The 18,536-nt window shown below is 42.4% G+C and overlaps 1 protein-coding gene and 1 long non-coding RNA gene across 2 annotated transcripts; both read right to left on the bottom strand.

Annotated features, from left to right (window-relative positions):
- On the bottom strand, window positions 1-8,399 carry LOC131723057 (tripartite motif-containing protein 16-like). Its single transcript, XM_059016382.1, has 6 exons — window positions 7,522-8,399; window positions 5,359-5,454; window positions 4,948-5,181; window positions 4,634-4,793; window positions 2,004-2,069; window positions 1-902 (listed from the first exon to the last, which is right to left on the bottom strand). Exons 1-6 carry the CDS (start codon window positions 8,101-8,103, stop codon window positions 370-372), a joined length of 1,671 nt encoding a protein of 556 aa, XP_058872365.1. The 5' UTR covers window positions 8,104-8,399; the 3' UTR covers window positions 1-369.
- Window positions 8,400-15,078: 6,679 nt separating this feature from the next.
- Window positions 15,079-17,313, bottom strand: LOC131723058 (uncharacterized). Its single transcript, XR_009320119.1, has 2 exons — window positions 16,899-17,313; window positions 15,079-16,495 (listed from the first exon to the last, which is right to left on the bottom strand). It is a non-coding gene; the product is annotated as an uncharacterized LOC131723058 (long non-coding RNA).
- Window positions 17,314-18,536: the final 1,223 nt, after the last annotated feature.

Here is an 18,536-nt window from a genome sequence, read left to right as displayed (position 1 = left end):
ATTAAATCACATTACTAAAATCTGAAATATTAAACATTTTATGGAAATCAAAAAACAAAAACACACACACAATAAAGCAAACTTAAGTTCACTTTTTTTAAAACTGTTACAGCACTGACTATTGGATGGCATTTTTAATATTTATAAAACATAACAATTCTTTTAAAATAAATTAAATACAGTTACTTCGTATGAAATCCATTTGTTGCTAAAAACAAATAATTCACCTCGTTTCGCTCTGCAGGTGGCGCCGTTTTACCCCGTAACTTTCATCCAAAGTTGTGTCAGATTGAACATTCCCTTCACCCGAGGAGTGGAGAGGACAGACAGGGAGTTCAATACAAAGGGTTTCTTACAACACAAAACAGTCTAGTTCAGCTGGCAGATTGTTACAGAGGAATCATAACCCCAAAGCCAAAACCCAGGATAGAGCGGCTCAGTGAATGTGGTTTGGAATCTGTGCAGGACGGTCATTGTGTCAGAGACGCCATAAAAGGACAGCGTGCCGGCATTAAAGTCCAGATACACTCCTATTCTGGGGGAGCGGGGGGCAGTTATTGCAGTTTTATTGTTATTGTGCCGGGCAGTGTAACTGGAATCAGAGCAGAACAAACTCCAGGACTTGTCATTGCATCCAAGGCGACAGGAATGATCCTCTCCTTTCCTGCTGATTCCTTTATATGTGACTCCTATATCAGCCCCTCCCCCAGTCCTCTCAATCTCCCAGTAACAGCGAGTCCCAGACAAACCCTCTCTGCAAAGCACTTGGGACTGGCTGTCAAATCTCTCTGAGTGATCAGGATATCTCTGGGTCTCTCTCCTCCATGTCACCTTTCTGTTCCCTTCAGACAGACAGAGCTCTCTATTCGCTGTGTTGGGGTCCAGTGTGAGCTGACAGGAATCTGATTGAAGAGAAGAGGACGGGTAGAGGAGAGACGGTTAGAAAAGTCAAATCACTGAGAAAATCAACAGTCATTGTCTGCTGCAGCCTCACATCCTGTTTATGGAAGGTGTGTGTGTTGTTTTAATAATTTTTTTTAATACATTTTGACCACTTTTTTAAACTTTTAAATTGAATTTTCTGCCTCAAAATGGCTTTCCGCGGACCGGCATGGACCTCTCAGAACTACATTTCCCATCATCCTCCTGCTCACTGGTAATTCCATCTCAATTACATATGTGAGCAGGAGGATGATGGGAAATGTAGTTCTGAGAGGCCCATACACTTACATGTGAAGCTATCTATAAGTATAAAAAAGTGGTCAAAATGTAAAAAAAAAATAAAAATAATTAAAACAATCCACACACCTCACGTAAACAGCTGTAGCAACACATGGGAGCATGCAACACAATAAAATACAAAGGACCTTATGAACCCTTTAAACCCTCTTGCTGTTTGATTGTTTTGTTCATTATAATTCCTCGATCTTATCAAACTTCTTCAATTGGAACCAATCAAATGCAGCTCTGCATACAATTACAGTTCACTTAATGTTCCTACAGGGTATGTGTTGCCATTTTACCCACTCAGACCCCTTGCTTACTAAATATCTTCAATAGAATATCATCCACTCTTCAAATATCTGTCTAATATTTTAATGAGCAATCCATCCCACAAGTGCAGTGATACTGCAATATACATTTACTACCAGCACAGGATGACTGGGAGGGATAGCTGTTCATTTTACCCCACAACTGGTTTCACATGCATTGTACATGTATTAAAAGATGGGATGATTATCTGATCAGGGATATCTAGATATTTAGGGAGAGAAAGGTCTGAGTGGAAAAACAGGCAACAAATGCCCCTCCCCAGTCATTCTGCATGTATTCATCTGAACCAATACTTGTTGGAGAGGAGTGTAGATTAATGGCTTCACAATTACTAATAAATAATAATAATTGCTGCCCTCAAGCTCCACCCCTCCCTGTTCTGTAGTGTTAGCTCTTCTCACTGGAGTGACACATCTTTCAATCAAATGTTTCAGTGAAAACAGACTTACATTTTAAAAACTCAGCTCTGTTCCTTGGCTCTGGAGCCTGCAGACTGTAAACTGCAACTTCATTCACTGGGCAGAAAAAAAGAGAGAGAAATAGAATTGAAACATACAACAGTCACTGTCTGCGCCATCCTCAAATCACTCCCTCCTCCCTGCTTCATCAGTCCCTGTTCCCTGCTCCATCCTCCCTGATCCTTCCTCTATGCTTCCTTCTCCCTCTTGAATGCTCCCTCCACCCTCCTGCCTCCTCCCACAAGCATCCTCCCTGCTCCCTTCTCCCTACTCCATCCACCCTGCTCCCTCCACCCTCCCCCCTCCACCCTGCTCCCACCTGCATCCTACCTGCTCCCTATTCCCTGCTCCCTCCTCCATGCTGCCTGCTCCCTGCTCCCACCTGCATCCTCCATCCTCCCTCCTCCATCCTCCCTGCTCCCTCCTCTATCCTCCCTGCTCCCTCCTCCCTGCTCCCTCCTCCCTGTTCCCTCCTCCCTGCTCCCTCCTCCCTCCTCCCTCCTGCCTGCTCCCTCCTCCCTGTTCCCTCCTCCCTCCTCTATCCTCCCTGCTCCTTCCTCCTTGCTCCCTCCTCCATCCTGCCTGCTCCCCCTCCATTCTCCCTGCTCCTTCCTGCCTGCTCCATCCTCCCTGTTCCCTACTCCCTCCTCCATCCTGCCTGCTCCCTCCTCCGTTCCCTCCTCCCTCCTCTATCCTCCCTGCTCCTTCCTCCCTGCTCCTTCCTCCCTCCTCTCTGCTCCCTCCTCCATTCTGCTCCCTCCTCCATCCTGCCTGCTCCCTCCTCCCTGTTCCCTCCTGCCTGCTCCCTCCTCCCTGTTCCCTACTCCCTCCTCTATCCTCCCTGCTCCTTCCTCCCTGCTCCCTCCTCCATCCTGCCTGCTCCCCCTCCATTCTCCCTGCTCCCTCCTGCCTGCTCCCTCCTCCCTCCTCCTTCCTCCCTGCTCCATTCTGCTCCCTCCTCCATCCTGCCTGCTCCCTCCTCCCTGTTCCATCCTCCCTCCTCCCTGCTCCCTCCTGCCTGCTCCATCCTCCCTGTTCCCTACTCCCTCCTCCATCCTGCCTGCTCCCTCCTCCCTGCTCCCTCCTGCCTGCTCCCTCCTCCCTGTTCCCTCCTCCCTCCTCTATCCTCCCTGCTCCCCCCTCCCTGCTACCTCCTCCATCCTCCCTGCTCCCCCCTCCATTCTCCCTGCTACCTCCTGCCTGCTCCATCCTCCCTGTTCCCTACTCCCTCCTCTATCCTCCCTGCTCCTTCCTCCCTGCTCCCTCCTCCATCCTGCCTGCTCCCTCCTCCATCCTCCCTGCTCTCTCCTCCCTTCTCCACAAGTAATCAGACGTTTTTTTTCTGTTTTGGGGCGATCAGCCAATAATACAACCGTTTCCACCCTTTCTGCGTTTTCATTGGTCAGATTATATGTCAGTCACACAGCCTGATGAACCTGCTGAATGTGAGCTGGAGCAATCATGAAACGTCATCACTGAGAGCCGCAGTGGAACGTTATTATAGTTTAAAAAATAATGTTTACACACACACACACAAATAATAGAAATAATATGTTTTTATATATCTGATAAATAAATCTAAATAATAATAATATTAATAATAATAATAATAATAATAATAATAATAATAATAATAATAATAATAATAATAATAATTGGTGTTACACTTATGGAGCGCCGTTTCAAACCCAGAGATACCAAAGCGCTGGGATGTGAATCTGCCCTCACAGCAACGAACATATATAGACATGTTTTATTTTTAATATCTCTTTATACATTATTCAGCTTCGTGTGATTCTTATTCTTTAGCAGCGTACTGTAAGGTGTCTGTACGCGTATGTTATTAATGTAGTTATAACGTTATATTAAACAGCAACACATCCCACAATCCTCTCGGGAGCGCTTGATAAAGAAACCCGTCCAGCCCTCCCTGATCAATCCAAGAGAAACCCGCGTTTCCAACATCGGAACCACCTCGGCAACAGCCGCTCCGCATCCCATCTGAGGACAGAGCTGCATTTCCATGAGGGAGTCACCGCGAACATGGAGAAACCGGACACCCGAAAAATCACCCGGACCCACACCAACGGGCTTTGAAATACACTCTGATTCGGACTGAAGGGAATCCACTTCACACAAAAAGGGTTCACAGAAATGTGAGCAAACACAACCACCCTCAGAACAAACCGGTGAACACAGAAATGGAAAAATAGAAATGTGAAAGCGCGTCATTTTAACACGCTCCCTAACAATTGCCACGGAAACCCTGGCGACAGAAAAACAAAACAAAAACAAAACAGGAATGTCACTCTGCACAGAAGAAGAATTCAGTATGCACACTCCTCCCTGCTAGCTCCTCCATGCTCCCTGCTCCCTAATCCTTGCTCCCTCCTCCCTCTCTTTCATGCTCCCTGCTCACGCCTCCCTGCTCTTTCCTTCCTGCTTCCTCCTCTCTGCTCCCTCCTTCATTTATCCTCCTCCCTGCTCATTCCTCCCTGCTGCAATATTCATATAGCCAACAACCTGCAAGAGGTCTTTATTAATGTCTTGCAAGTCCTGCCCCTCCTCAAGCCATGGTCTATTTGAGAATTCTCTACCAAAGGAATCTATTTCACACCAACCTGTTGTGGTTATTTTGACTAATTCCCCCTTGCAGAAGTCCTCAATATGGTCTTTAAGTTCAGATACAGCTTTCCTCACAGCCCCAAAAGAGATGTCTGTATTGACAGTAACGCTGGGTAAGTCTCCAGCTTCAGGAGGGGCACAGAGAGGCTGGAAATTCTACAACAGGAAAGTGGAGAAAAGGAGTTTTCAGTGAAACAGAATGGGGTCCAAAACATTCCTGGGGTAAAGCAAGGATTCATTCAATTGGAGAGGTCTGTCTGAAACCGTCCCAGTTATGGACTTGAGATTTTCTAACAGGCAGCGATGTTACCTGTAGAAAATGAATGTGATCCTCTGTCTCTGAAAGCTGTTTCAGCTCAGTGTTTCTCCTCCTTAGCTCAGCAATCTCCTGCTCCAGTTTCTTCATGCGTCCTTCAGCCTGATTCACTGCAGCCTTCTCGTTAGCTCCAATCAGCTCAATAACCTCAGTGTGGATCTTCTCAATGGATCGGATCAGCTCAGTAAAGATCTTCTCACTTTCCTTTATTTCTATGCATGCAGATCTCTGAGTGAAAGAACACAGGAGAGGAGACATGGTTAGAATTGATATCAAAAACACATCAGGCATAGACAGTAAACATCTGCAGATGTGTTCCAGTCCATCTGTTAATAATAATAATAATAATAATAATAATAATAATAATAATAATAATAATAATAACCCCCTCTTGTCAATACCCACTTTCAGTGACTCCACAGCCTGTTTCAGCTCCTCAATTTCTTTCAGTTTCTCCTGGATTCTCTGTTGTATTTCTGTCTGTGTCTCTCCCAGCTGCTTCTGTGTAGAAACACAGTGACACAGTGACATTTCTGATGGGGCATTGAGTGATATCCTGTAACACCCAACACAGGCCTGTTTAAGCATGCTATTGAAACTGACAGAATCAATTTAGTTTAAATATATTTTCTTTTTTCTTGTTTTACCTCTTTTCAGTTCCAGTTGCACGCCATAGACATCTGTAGCACAGGCTAGATCAGACAACATGTGTGTATAGTAGTAAGATACAACACCATCTAGTGCACAGCTGCCAGCAATACAAAAGAACACTTGATCCACAGTAGCTGTCCACTAGATGGTACTGTTTCATACTAGTAACAGTGAATGATTGCTGATCTAGCATGTGTTACTTGTTCGTTTTGTCAAGAACCTAAGTAAATGAAGCATTTCTCGTTAATTGATATTTAGGGCTTCTGATTTCTGGTTTTAACCGAGAAACACAGATAAAACAGCCCTGATACAAAACAATGAAATCAGTGTATACCGAATAAACACAGGAAAAACACTGGACATGGTTACTCAATTCACATTGACTTCACCCCTTTCCATGTGAATAAATACAATAAAATTATCTAAAACCAAAAAAAATCCCTTTCCCAGTGCAGTCAGGCAATGAACCGCCTTCCTGACTTGAATCTATCATTGATTCATTCTGAATACTTTAAACTGAGTGGCAGCACATTCCTGCATTTCTATTGGAGGATTGCACACGCTTGTGAGATTTAAAACGAGATTACAATTAGAAACGGAGGGTTGTTCTTGCTCGTGGGATTTAAAGCTATATTACAGTTCAATAGGGAGGATTCACACACTCGTGGAATTTAAAACAGAATTGAAAATTGTGAAGAAATGTAAAAAAAAGGCCTAAAAACACAGAAACCCCGAAACCCGTTCATTTTAAAATATCAATAAATCATTTAATATAAATGATACAGACATCACAATAAGTGTGTTCCCCAGTATATTTCCATGTCGACAATATACGTTAATTGTCATTAAACTCGGATGTCCTGTAATATACATATGTGTGGATACAAGGGCCTGGGGTCTGCAAAAAAAATAAAACAATAAATAAATAAAACTCGAAAAGAAGGAGGAGGAGATGGACATTGTTACCTTCCTTTGGTGACTTGTTTCTCTTACTGTATGACAGGGATTTATTTTTTTTCTACATTTCACATAAGAGTGTTGGGAACTACAAATTAAAAGTGAAATGGTGCTTTCGTCTGATTTACTTTTGCTGCGCCAAAAACCTGAAAACACGTAAACTATCCGTGCTGTAGAGAGAGTCACTGGCAGTTCTCTCTGTAACTTCGCGTTCCTCTCAATCTTGGTCATTTTTTTTTTTTTAAATTATGTGCTTGGCTTTGCTGGGAATGTCGTTTTTAAACAGTTTTACCAATTAAACTATAATATCTTAAACAATGAAACTGATCTATGATTTTATTAAATTGCAAGATACATATAAAAACACTAGGAATATAAATCATGCTAATTTTACACTACAAATTCCAATGCACCACAAAACAGCTGAACAAATCCTTCTTACCCTGTGAGGCAGGGCTGAGGTCCTGTACATGTAAATAGTTTATATTTATTTAATTGTAAATCAAGTTTTTGACAATCAAGTGTGTGCTAGATTTGGCAGGGCATATTCAAATCCAGGATTTTAATCCCACCCAAGTCTAGAGAGGAGGTGTCAGGGAGACTGTTCCTGGAGCGGGACCTCCTTTCTTGTTTGGTCAACTTTAGTTTTCTAGCTGTTTTCAAGCAGTGTTTTGTTTTGAATGTTTTGTATTTCATATCAAAGAAAACCTCCTGTGTCTCTCCTGTCAATCAGCTATAGCCACACCCATAACAACGCCCCTGTTACACCCTGAAATACATTGTAGTACATCATAGTTTAGATAGAGCAATTAAAAAACTAGGGCTCTTTAAATAGCTCTTAATATACAATTAAAATCTGATCTAATGTGAAACTGTATAACCTAGTAAACAGACATGTTAAATATCCCTGGGAATTCTTATCTTCTAGGATAGCTACAAGGAAATGGTTCAAACCCTTACCTGTTTCACACTCCTTTCTGCCTCTGCTGAGACTGTATCATGGCTCTTGTGTTCCTTGACAATACACAACACACAAATACACGTCTGATCGGTTCTACAGAAGACCTCAAAAACCTTCTGGTGTTCAGCACAAAGCTTCTGCTCCAGATTTCCAATTGCATTGACCAGCTTGTGCCTCTTTAATGGAGTAACCTCACAGTGTGGCTTGACGTGTGTTTCACAGTAAGAGGCCAGGCACGTCAAACAGGATTTCACAGCTTTGAACTTTCTCCCAGTGCAGAAATCACACGGCACATCTCCAGGTCCAGCATAACTTTGAGCAGGAGGAGGATTGAGTCCTGTCTTCTTTAATTCCTCCACAACTTCAGCCAGCATGGTGTTTCTGCACAGATTAGGCCTTGGGGTAAAGGTCTCTCTGCACTGGGGGCAGCTGTAGACACCCATATGATCAGTCTGATCCCAGCAGTTCTTAATACACCCCATACAGTAACTGTGTCCACATGGAATAGCGACTGGGTCCTTCAATAGCTCCAGACACACTGGACAACTAAACTGATCCTCTGACCATACTTTTGAAGCCATTCTTGCTGCAGAGAGACAGAGAGACTGACGATTTCACAAGAAACGAAACTTCACTGCGCTGATTTCCTGGAGTTGTGTAAAGCTCTGAGAGGCGGGGTTTGGGACTGAGGCCAGGTTTAGACAAGCAGGGGGAGCAGAAACTGCCGAATCAGATATTCTATGAAACTGTTTCTAAATCCCCCAACAAATATTACAATGTTAAGATTAGGAATTAAACAACTGATATTAACAACTGTTTAATATCAGGGCTGAAGAGTCTGACTTTGTGTTTTAGCCCCAGATCTATAACATGTAAAATTAAGGAATGTTCTGTTACACGTATGTTTTTGATGACGGTTTGAACGTCATCTCGTTACTTTAGTAACGCCTTACTGTGATAATATTACTTTAGTCAATAACGAGGTAATATAACGCGTTTAGCTTTTAATGGCAGTAATAACATTACAGTTACTTTCCAAACAATAAACGCGCTTGCCTCGTTCTCTTGTCTCTGCTGCGCAGCTGCATCGGTTGTCTTTTCTTGTTTTAAAGCCAGTATATTTCAGTGCGGTTATAACCGTAAACGCGACGCGCTCTTTATTATTTATTTATTTGATTTTTAATTCTTTATTTAGGAAGGCCATGTGAGCTACAAGTAGCTCGTTTACAAAGGCGTGCTAGAAATAACAGCAGCAGGTTACAGGTTTCAAAAATACAAATAATATAAACGCACAATGACAAGACAATACACAAAGTACACCTCAGATTTACACAGCGCACACACAAGCCTGTTTAAGCACTAGAACAACAGGGTTTGTTTTTTTTAATTCCCACAGGAGATGTCAGGTCTCAGTCCTGCGGGTAACAGCTTCCAGTCTGTAGCAGCAGAACAAAACGAAAGACTTTCTTCCCGCAGCACTTTTTCCAGACGGTATATTAAAGTATTGTGTGTCTCAGACATTACGATAGGCTGTATTTACAGGTAAACTCAGAAACAAGCTGTTTAAATAAACTGGTAATGTGTTGTGTGCCCCTTTAAAGAGAATCCGATTCCAGTGATAATTCCTTGTGTTAGCAGGCGATCGCAAGTTTAATGTCGAATACGCGCTGCAGTGATGCGCTAGCGGAGTACACGGGAGCACACAGATACACATCCTGTTACACATTGTATCGATCTTCTTCAGCGATTCCTCACTAGCAGACCCGCACATCACATCATTATAGTCTAGAATAGGGAACACAAGTAACTCATTTAAACCTTGCTGTAAAGCTTACACAGTGGCGCTGACCACACAATCCTCCAAGCTTCCTTCCAATTTTACTACATACATCTTTAATGGGTTTTTCAAATTGAAGAGTTGTGTCAATATAAACCCCTAGATATTTAAAAGTGTCGGCTCTCTCCAATGCTGTGGTGTTACAAGTAACAAGAGAAAAATGTGATGTAGTTTTTTGTATCATTTTCTCTGAACCAAATAGCATGATATTTGTCTTTCTTTTCATTTAAGATCAGATCATTTTTATTTATATTTTCGGTCAGCACCACACGTGACGGATATCGCGACATTTCGCTTACAGGGATATCCCGGACACACACAGAGCCGTCTGCGTTCTGATTGGCCACGAGGAAAATAGGTTCGCCAGCTCTTCCCGTATTTTCATTGGTCAAACAGAATGCGTTCTGATTGGCTCTCATTCTCGCTCTTCCATTGGCTGATGGAAGTGGTTTGGCTTTTCAGTTCTGGCGGGTTCTACATCGAGAAGGGTTTGTGTGCAGAACGGAGATCTGCGTCACTGTATCTGCGTCACCGTGGGGGGGGCGTGCGCAGCTCCTAAAGCCCGACATTCAGGGGTTTCAGGGGTTTCGTCACAACGGCAGCAGCTTGCGTGTTCTTGCGCGCATTATTATTACATATAAGCACTTTGATTTATTATATAACTGTAAATTGCGTATGAGACAATACAACAACAATTAGCCATGAAGAAAATGAATGTTAAAACTGTCAGATCAGAATAACACCGGTGTCGGTTTCCCATCAGTCAGCTTTGCTTCAAGACATACAGCTCAGTAATGTTCCTGCTCCAGAACTGAAGTCTGTCTGAATTGCTTCTTTTATATTAAACAGATCCGTTTCGTATGAACAGAACGGTATCGAATGATTCTGATGTTCATTTATTAAGTTGAACAGATGAAGTGGATAGGGTGCGCTTGATTCGTGTCTGCCTTTCTCCTGCTTTAACAACTTTGTTTAGAAAATATTTTATGCAAAGTATGTTAAAGTGACGTGGTCTTGAAATCTAAATGCTGTATTAATGTTGTATTTTAAACATACGCTGGCAGCGTGTAACAGTTACGTTTATTAGAATCAATTACGATGGGCTGCAGTTTTCTTTGTTCTGCTGGCTGTGTTTAACAGCTTTGAATTGGGGGAAAACGTTCAGAAGATATGAAAAGTGTTGTCAGTCAGAATAGAATAATACGAGCCTGGATTGAGAGTATACAGTGTGGGGTGGGGAGTGTTGAGGAGGGGGTGCTGTTAATGAGAAGTGATGGATTGAGAGTATACAGTGTGGGGTGGGGAGTGTTGAGGAGGGGGTGCTGTTAATGAGAAGTGATGGATTGAGAGTATACAGTGTGGGGTGGGGAGTGTTGAGGAGGGGGTGCTGTTAATGAGAAGTGATGGATTGGGAGTATACAGTGTGGGGTGGGGAGTGTTGAGGAGGGGGTGCTGTTAATGAGAAGTGATGGATTGAGAGTATACAGTGTGGGGTGGGGAGTGTTGAGGAGGGGGTGCTGTTAATGAGAAGTGATGGATTGGGAGTATACAGTGTGGGGTGGGGAGTGTTGAGGAGGGGGTGCTGTTAATGAGAAGTGATGGATTGGGAGTATACAGTGTGGGGTGGGGAGTGTTGAGGAGGGGGTGCTGTTAATGAGAAGTGATGGATTGGGAGTATACAGTGTGGGGTGGGGAGTGTTGAGGAGGGGGTGCTGTTAATGAGAAGTGATGGATTGAGAGTATACAGTGTGGGGTGGGGAGTGTTGAGGAGGGGGTGCTGTTAATGAGAAGTGATGGATTGAGAGTATACAGTGTGGGGTGGGGAGTGTTGAGGAGGGGGTGCTGTTAATGAGAAGTGATGGATTGGGAGTATACAGTGTGGGGTGGGGAGTGTTGAGGAGGGGGTGCTGTTAATGAGAAGTGATGGATTGGGAGTATACAGTGTGGGGTGGGGAGTGTTGAGGAGGGGGTGCTGTTAATGAGAAGTGATGGATTGAGAGTATACAGTGTGGGGTGGGGAGTGTTGAGGAGGGGGTGCTGTTAATGAGAAGTGATGGATTGAGAGTATACAGTGTGGGGTGGGGAGTGTTGAGGAGGGGGTGCTGTTAATGAGAAGTGATGGATTGGGAGTATACAGTGTGGGGTGGGGAGTGTTGAGGAGGGGGTGCTGTTAATGAGAAGTGATGGATTGAGAGTATACAGTGTGGGGTGGGGAGTGTTGAGGAGGGGGTGCTGTTAATGAGAAGTGATGGATTGGGAGTATACAGTGTGGGGTGGGGAGTGTTGAGGAGGGGGTGCTGTTAATGAGAAGTGATGGATTGGGAGTATACAGTGTGGGGTGGGGAGTGTTGAGGAGGGGGTGCTGTTAATGAGAAGTGATGGATTGGGAGTATACAGTGTGGGGTGGGGAGTGTTGAGGAGGGGGTGCTGTTAATGAGAAGTGATGGATTGAGAGTATACAGTGTGGGGTGGGGAGTGTTGAGGAGGGGGTGCTGTTAATGAGAAGTGATGGATTGAGAGTATACAGTGTGGGGTGGGGAGTGTTGAGGAGGGGGTGCTGTTAATGAGAAGTGATGGATTGGGAGTATACAGTGTGGGGTGGGGAGTGTTGAGGAGGGGGTGCTGTTAATGAGAAGTGATGGATTGGGAGTATACAGTGTGGGGTGGGGAGTGTTGAGGAGGGGGTGCTGTTAATGAGAAGTGATGGATTGAGAGTATACAGTGTGGGGTGGGGAGTGTTGAGGAGGGGGTGCTGTTAATGAGAAGTGATGGATTGAGAGTATACAGTGTGGGGTGGGGAGTGTTGAGGAGGGGGTGCTGTTAATGAGAAGTGATGGATTGAGAGTATACAGTGTGGGGTGGGGAGTGTTGAGGAGGGGGTGCTGGAGATGAACTTTGCTGGAGCTGGGAGCTGTAAGTTGGGAGCTGTGTGCTGTGCCGTGTGAGAAGCTAAGAAACCAGATTGCAACTCAAGCTGTGGACTTGGAGGATTGGAGCTGTGTGAGATCACTAGGAGCAGTAGTTGAGGATCAGTGGGTTTCCTTCCTGGGAGCAGTGTGTTCATGAGCAGTAGATATACATCCCTTCCCTTTACACCTCTCTCCCTCTCTCTTTCTCAAGCACTTAGCCTGCGTAGACTGGCTGCACGGGGCTTTCATGTGTTTTATTATTATTATTATTATTATTATTTATTTCTTAGCAGACGCCCTTATCCAGGGCGACTTACAATTGTTACAACGTATCACATTATACATTATTTCACATTTTACAGATATCACATTATTTTTACATACAATTACCCATTTATACAGTTGGGTTATTACTGGAGCAATCTAGGTAAAGTACCTTGCTCAAGGGTACAACAGCAGTGTCCCCCACTGGGGATTGAACCCACAACCCTCCGGTCAAGAGTCCAGAGCCCTAACCACTACTCCACACTGCTGGGATGTTTTAGTCTTTTAGGGGCTGTTAGCTTGACTAACCATCTAGAAGTGTCTGATAGCTTGATCCCAGAGTCGAGAAGCAACTGAAATCATTTGAACCCGAGCTCACGCTCTGAAGACAACAGAGCCTCATGGGCTCGTGCCAGCTGGGCACGCTGAAGATGTGAAAAACCTGCTTTTATTTGATCCCACAATATTGTCCTGTCTCCTTTCATTCAGTTTGTAACTTTGTTATCTTTTTGGTGTTTGTCTATCCAGAGCGGACATTTCAGTTCTTCTATACTTCACACCCTCAGCTTCTGGGAGGATTCAGGACTGTACCTGTAGTGTTCTTTGAGCAGCTTCACAATAGTATTACCCTGCTATCATTGGCTCCTTCAACTGGCAGGCAAACCTTTGAAAGATACAATAGGCTGAATCGCTCTGTTTTTTTCTTCTTACATCAGACCCAGCAGTCACTGGACAAAGACCTGCATGAAATAGGCTGGTCTGCTGGTATTGTTTAGTTACAAAGACCTGTATGAAATAGGCTGGTCTGCTGGTATTCTTTAGTTACAAAGACCTGTATGAAATAGGCTGGTCTGCTGGTATTGTTTAGTTAAAGCAGCACTGTGTGGTCATTGTTATAGTAGAATATCTTTTATGTGTGTTTAACATTTTCTCCAAAGCTTTTTTGTTCACTTCACGTTTCCAGAGAGCAGCTGCTGTTGACAGTCCACTTAGTTTATGTTCATTTCAGAAGGAGGCGCAGAACAAAACATTTATTGAAAATTAAAACTTTACAAAACATTTAAAGAAAGTACATGAAAAAAATTTTACATTAAATAGTGTACATGAATGTAAAAAATGGTTATTAAACGACATGCTTATTTAAATATAAAAGTTTTGTTTTTAATGTAAAATCTGATTATAAGTATTATTACGGTTAAAATGAACTGTGCTTGTATTTAATAAAACAGTGCATTTAATAAAACAGTGCATTTAATAAAAACAGTGCTGAAGGTTTTGTGAATCTGGCCCAACATTTCCAATTGAAACCAAGTAAAAAGAATCCCTGTAACAATACTTTGTGCAGCTGCAGAGTTTGTCCTGAAGAGGGCGACAAAGCCCAGACTTTAAACATGTTCCTTCTTTTCCGCTGTGGGCAGATTGCACATGTAATGCAATTTGATTTACGATATCCATGGAAATGTCTTCTTTCTTGTGATGATATTTCACTCACATTATAGTTAAAATAAGCAAAAATAAATAAATATTGCAACTGAACTGCATAACAAGTAGACAGACTGCATCTAATGGAGTGCTTGTGAGGGTAATTATCCAACCATTTCAGAAATCCAATGAGATAATTTACAAACAAAATAATAATAATAATAATAATAATAATAACACAAGGAAAAGGCATCCTGTATCTATTGATTTCCTGTATAAAGGTATGCATGAAGCTCCAGGTTTATAGATTTACCAGATGTAGCTAAATTATATAAATAATGCTTGTCATTGTCTAGATTATTGTTTAACAGACGCACGCACGCACGCAGACACACGCACGCCCTTGTATTGAGGAGACTAAACTGCAGTTCTTTGTTTCTACCAGCAGGGGGTGATAATATCTTGGTGTTGGAGGTATTTTAACCCCTTCATTTTTCACTTTCAGTTCTAGATTTTTTCAATGGTGACAAAATGGGACAAAAACATTGGAAAACCTGCTACATGCAGCACACACTTTTGTGTCATCCACAGCCTGATTGAAATGGTATCCCTGACATGTATTCTGTGATGTGTAAAAGATGCATCTCCTTGGCACAAGTCTGTTTCAGTCACGATGGGACCACAGGGCGACAGATCTGACAGACTTTTGATAGAGGGCTGATAAGAGGTGCTTGGTTGGCAGATGTTTCCATTTTCAAGGCGGCACAAATTACTACTGAGTCTTTTTCACAAGGAACAGTCTCTAAAGTGATGTGACTCTCTCTATGTATGGGCCATTCTGACTTGACTGCAGATTTCCACCCCCAATACAACACAACCTGAAGGAATTAGAGGCTGGTAATCATTGAGGAATGGTCCCGTATCCCTCCAGCACAATTTAAAAAGCACCTTGCAGAATCACTACCTGCCACGTCCAATCAGAGCCGTGCTGGCTGCTCATGGAGGCCCTACACTATATTGACACTGCTATGGCAGGTGTTTCCATTTTTTGTACAAATAATGAAAAACCTTTTTCAATAAGCAGATTAATTTAAGATACAAAATAAATGACTCAGACATTGAAGTGTAAATCATGTGTGTTTAATGTGATTTGTCCTGATATGTTTACAGCTAATATACAGTTTTATATTTTCATTTATTGCAGATTTCTTATATCATCTATTCAGTGTTTATAACACATTAGTAAATGCTGTTACTACCCTGTATTACCGTATTACTTCAATTTGGCTCTGCTGCGTTTATTTTAAATTGATCAAGATGACTGCAGCGCTTAAGAGTGCAGCCTTTATACGAGGGCGATCTTTATTAATACGACTTTCAAACGCTGCCGATATTTTATTCCATGACTCATGACATTTTAGAAGTCAAGCGGCTGCTTATTTTCTGTAATACGGTAGCCTACCTGTATGTAGCAGCATGTGTGGCTATGACAGTTACCGAGAGCCTATTAGGTGGGAGTTGGAAGGTCAGGGGAGTACTGTACCAGCGAATCAGGAGTGTGTATTATTATTATTTATTTCTTAGCAGACGCCCTTATCCAGGGCGACTTACAATTGTTACAAGATATCACATTGTTTTAACATACAATTACCCATTTATACAGTTTGGTTTTTACTGGAGCAATCTAGGTAAAGTACCTTGCTCAAGGGTACAACAGCAGTGTCCCCTACCAGGGACTGAACCCACGACCCTCCGGTCAAGAGTCCAGAGCCCTAACCACTACTCCACACTGCTGTCAACCAATACTGTGTATTGCTTGTTAAGGGGCAGGACAATGCTGGTGTGGCAGTGGAGTCCACGAGTGTGATGTAGATGTTTTCTGTCCCAAAAATGACCTCCGAAAACTACAATACATTCTACTCGCTTATGTTTTTTTCCCACCTCACTGTGACTTGCGTGTTTGTAATTCCTCTGCAAGAGAAACTGGAACTAAATCTTTTCCTAGATAGTAAGCATATGGTTTTTATGTGTACGGGAATTACAACGGAACTAAAAACCACCAATAGGATCTTCAGAATGTCACCAGGTTGTCACGGGTCACACCCAATTGTAGCTGACTACGCCACCTGGTGGTTGTGGTCACCAGGACCCAGTATAACTATTACGTGTACCAATGTTTACTTTACACAGGTTCGTTAAATATTGCGACAGCAGGATGCAGGATCAGAGACCAGCACACCCAGGGACAGACAGCACAAGCGCTAACACTTTAAAATAGATTTTATTTTTTATAAAATATAAAACAAAATGTTTAAAACCAACCGATCACCACCCACATTACGACAAGGGTGGAAAAGTAGCAAATAAAAAAAAACTACACCGAAAAGTAGAAAAAATGATTTAGGCCACGCCCACTTGCTGCAGCACCGAAGTAACCGTTCTTCCAGGACCATGAAGGGGATTCGTGTCAGGGATGAAAGGGATTGGTGTCAGGGTGGTTCTGCAGCAGCCTGGACTGGTCCTGCGTGGCCCCCTCTATTTCTATGGAGACAAGAGTAAACGTGTTCACGGCAGTTTCAAAAACACAAGTAAAACTGGCCTACCTTCCCTTTAAAAACACTAAGCTTAATTATTTGCTACAATATAGATAAAAAGGAAACACAATAGACACATCATTACTAAAAACAGCACGAACACTCCATTGGCTTCTAATTGAAATGCAGGAGCTCCTTATAAATCAAACGAGATCAAACTAAATCAAAAGCAAATACAGAAGTGCACCAGACCCAGGGAGAGCACTGGGGGATAAAAACTGCATAAATAACTAAAAACAGAGGGGTTAACAAACCGAATGATAAACAAACAAACAAAAACACACAAGACAGTAATAACTTCCTGTATTTCTGTTAAGCTCGCCTGGTTCGCATTACTCTGCAGTTATTACTGTGTTTTGTTCCAGACTCGGATCCACGCCGCTCCCGTCCCTGTTGCTGCTTCCGTAATTGATTCCAAATACAGATCCACGCCGCTCGCGTCCCGAGGCTGCTTTCACTTTCACTCTTCCTTTCTTCTCTTCTCTTTGTCCTCTCCGCTTTTTTCTCTGTTGTTTTCTTCTTCCTGTTGAATACAGAAACGTTCCCTGCCTTTCTGTACTACCGACCTATTGTCCGCTGATCTAAATTATTTCCACCTGTATCTGATCAAATCATTAGTCTCCTCGTAAATAATGACAGCAAAACTACACCTCCCAGAAGCCTCGCTCTCACCACAGCTAGCCCAACTCGTACAGCCCGTGCCTAAACAAAACATACAATCCTCTTCGTGACAAAGCAAAACGTGTAAAATCAAAACGTGCAAATAATAATAATAATAATAATAATAATAATAATAATAATAATAATAAAACATACAATTATAAAAACGTGCTCCAATATAGTATACATCAAAAAGTGAGAAAAAACACACACATTGTCTAGAAACATGCTCAAAATAAAAGTGCTTATAAAACGATTGCATGAGTGGCATTTCAGTCACCCTGTCACATAAATATCATATGGGAGATACTGAAAATGAAGAAGGGAACTATGAAAAAGACCTAGGAGTTTATGTTGACTCAGAAATGTCTTCCTCTAGACCAGGGGTGTCAAACTCAATCCCTGCAGGGCCGCAGTGTCTTCTGGCTTTCGTTCCACCCGAGCTCTCATTTACTTAATTGGTCTAATTATTCATTAACTGGACACATTTAACACTTCTCTTCAGTGTTTCATAGGTGGTGTACCTTGAATCAAGTGCATTTTTAAAACCATCAACTGTAAACAACTTTGAAAAAATATTAAATATGTCAAATTCAACAAATAATTAGATCAATGATGTTAATTGAGAGCTTAAGTTGGAATGAAAACCAGAAGACCCTGCGGCCCTCGAGGACTGGAGTTTGACACCCCTGCTCTAGACAATGTGGGGAAGCTATAAAAAAAGGCCAACTAGATGCTCGGATATATTGTGAGAAGTGTTGAATTTAAATCAAGGGAAGTAATGTTAAAACTTTACAATGCATTAGTAAGACCTCACCTAGAATATTGTGTTCAGTTCTGGTCACCCCGTTACAAAAAGGATATTGCTGCTCTAGAAAGAAGAGTGACCAGAATTATAATGATAATAATAATAATAATAATAATAATAATAATAATAATAATAATAATAATAATAATAATAATAATAATAATAATAATAATGAACTGGACTCTCTATTGAACTTTTCACATAACTGAAGGTGGCTGACAATACCACAAAGGAACGTGTGAGATGTGAGGAGTATGGAAATATGGTTTTCTGAGAAAGAGACAAACAGACCATCTTGCACGTATCTACATACATGTGAGAACAGAAACCACATGCATCTGATAGGTAAAAGCAGAACAAGCACTCGTGTCGGGTTAAGCATAACAAAAGTGAAACCACACAGCCAAAGTTCAGCAACTACATGCAGTTGGGGGTTACAAAGAGTGCATGTGAAACTAGGTAAGGACTGAGTAATGAAGCTAGTGGAAGACTGACAACAGACCAGAGCTGTACAATAAAC

Source organism: Acipenser ruthenus, chromosome 52 (genome assembly GCF_902713425.1).
Source record: "Acipenser ruthenus chromosome 52, fAciRut3.2 maternal haplotype, whole genome shotgun sequence".
NCBI lineage: Eukaryota > Metazoa > Chordata > Actinopteri > Acipenseriformes > Acipenseridae > Acipenser > Acipenser ruthenus.
This window is presented reverse-complemented; position numbering and strand designations above follow the sequence as displayed.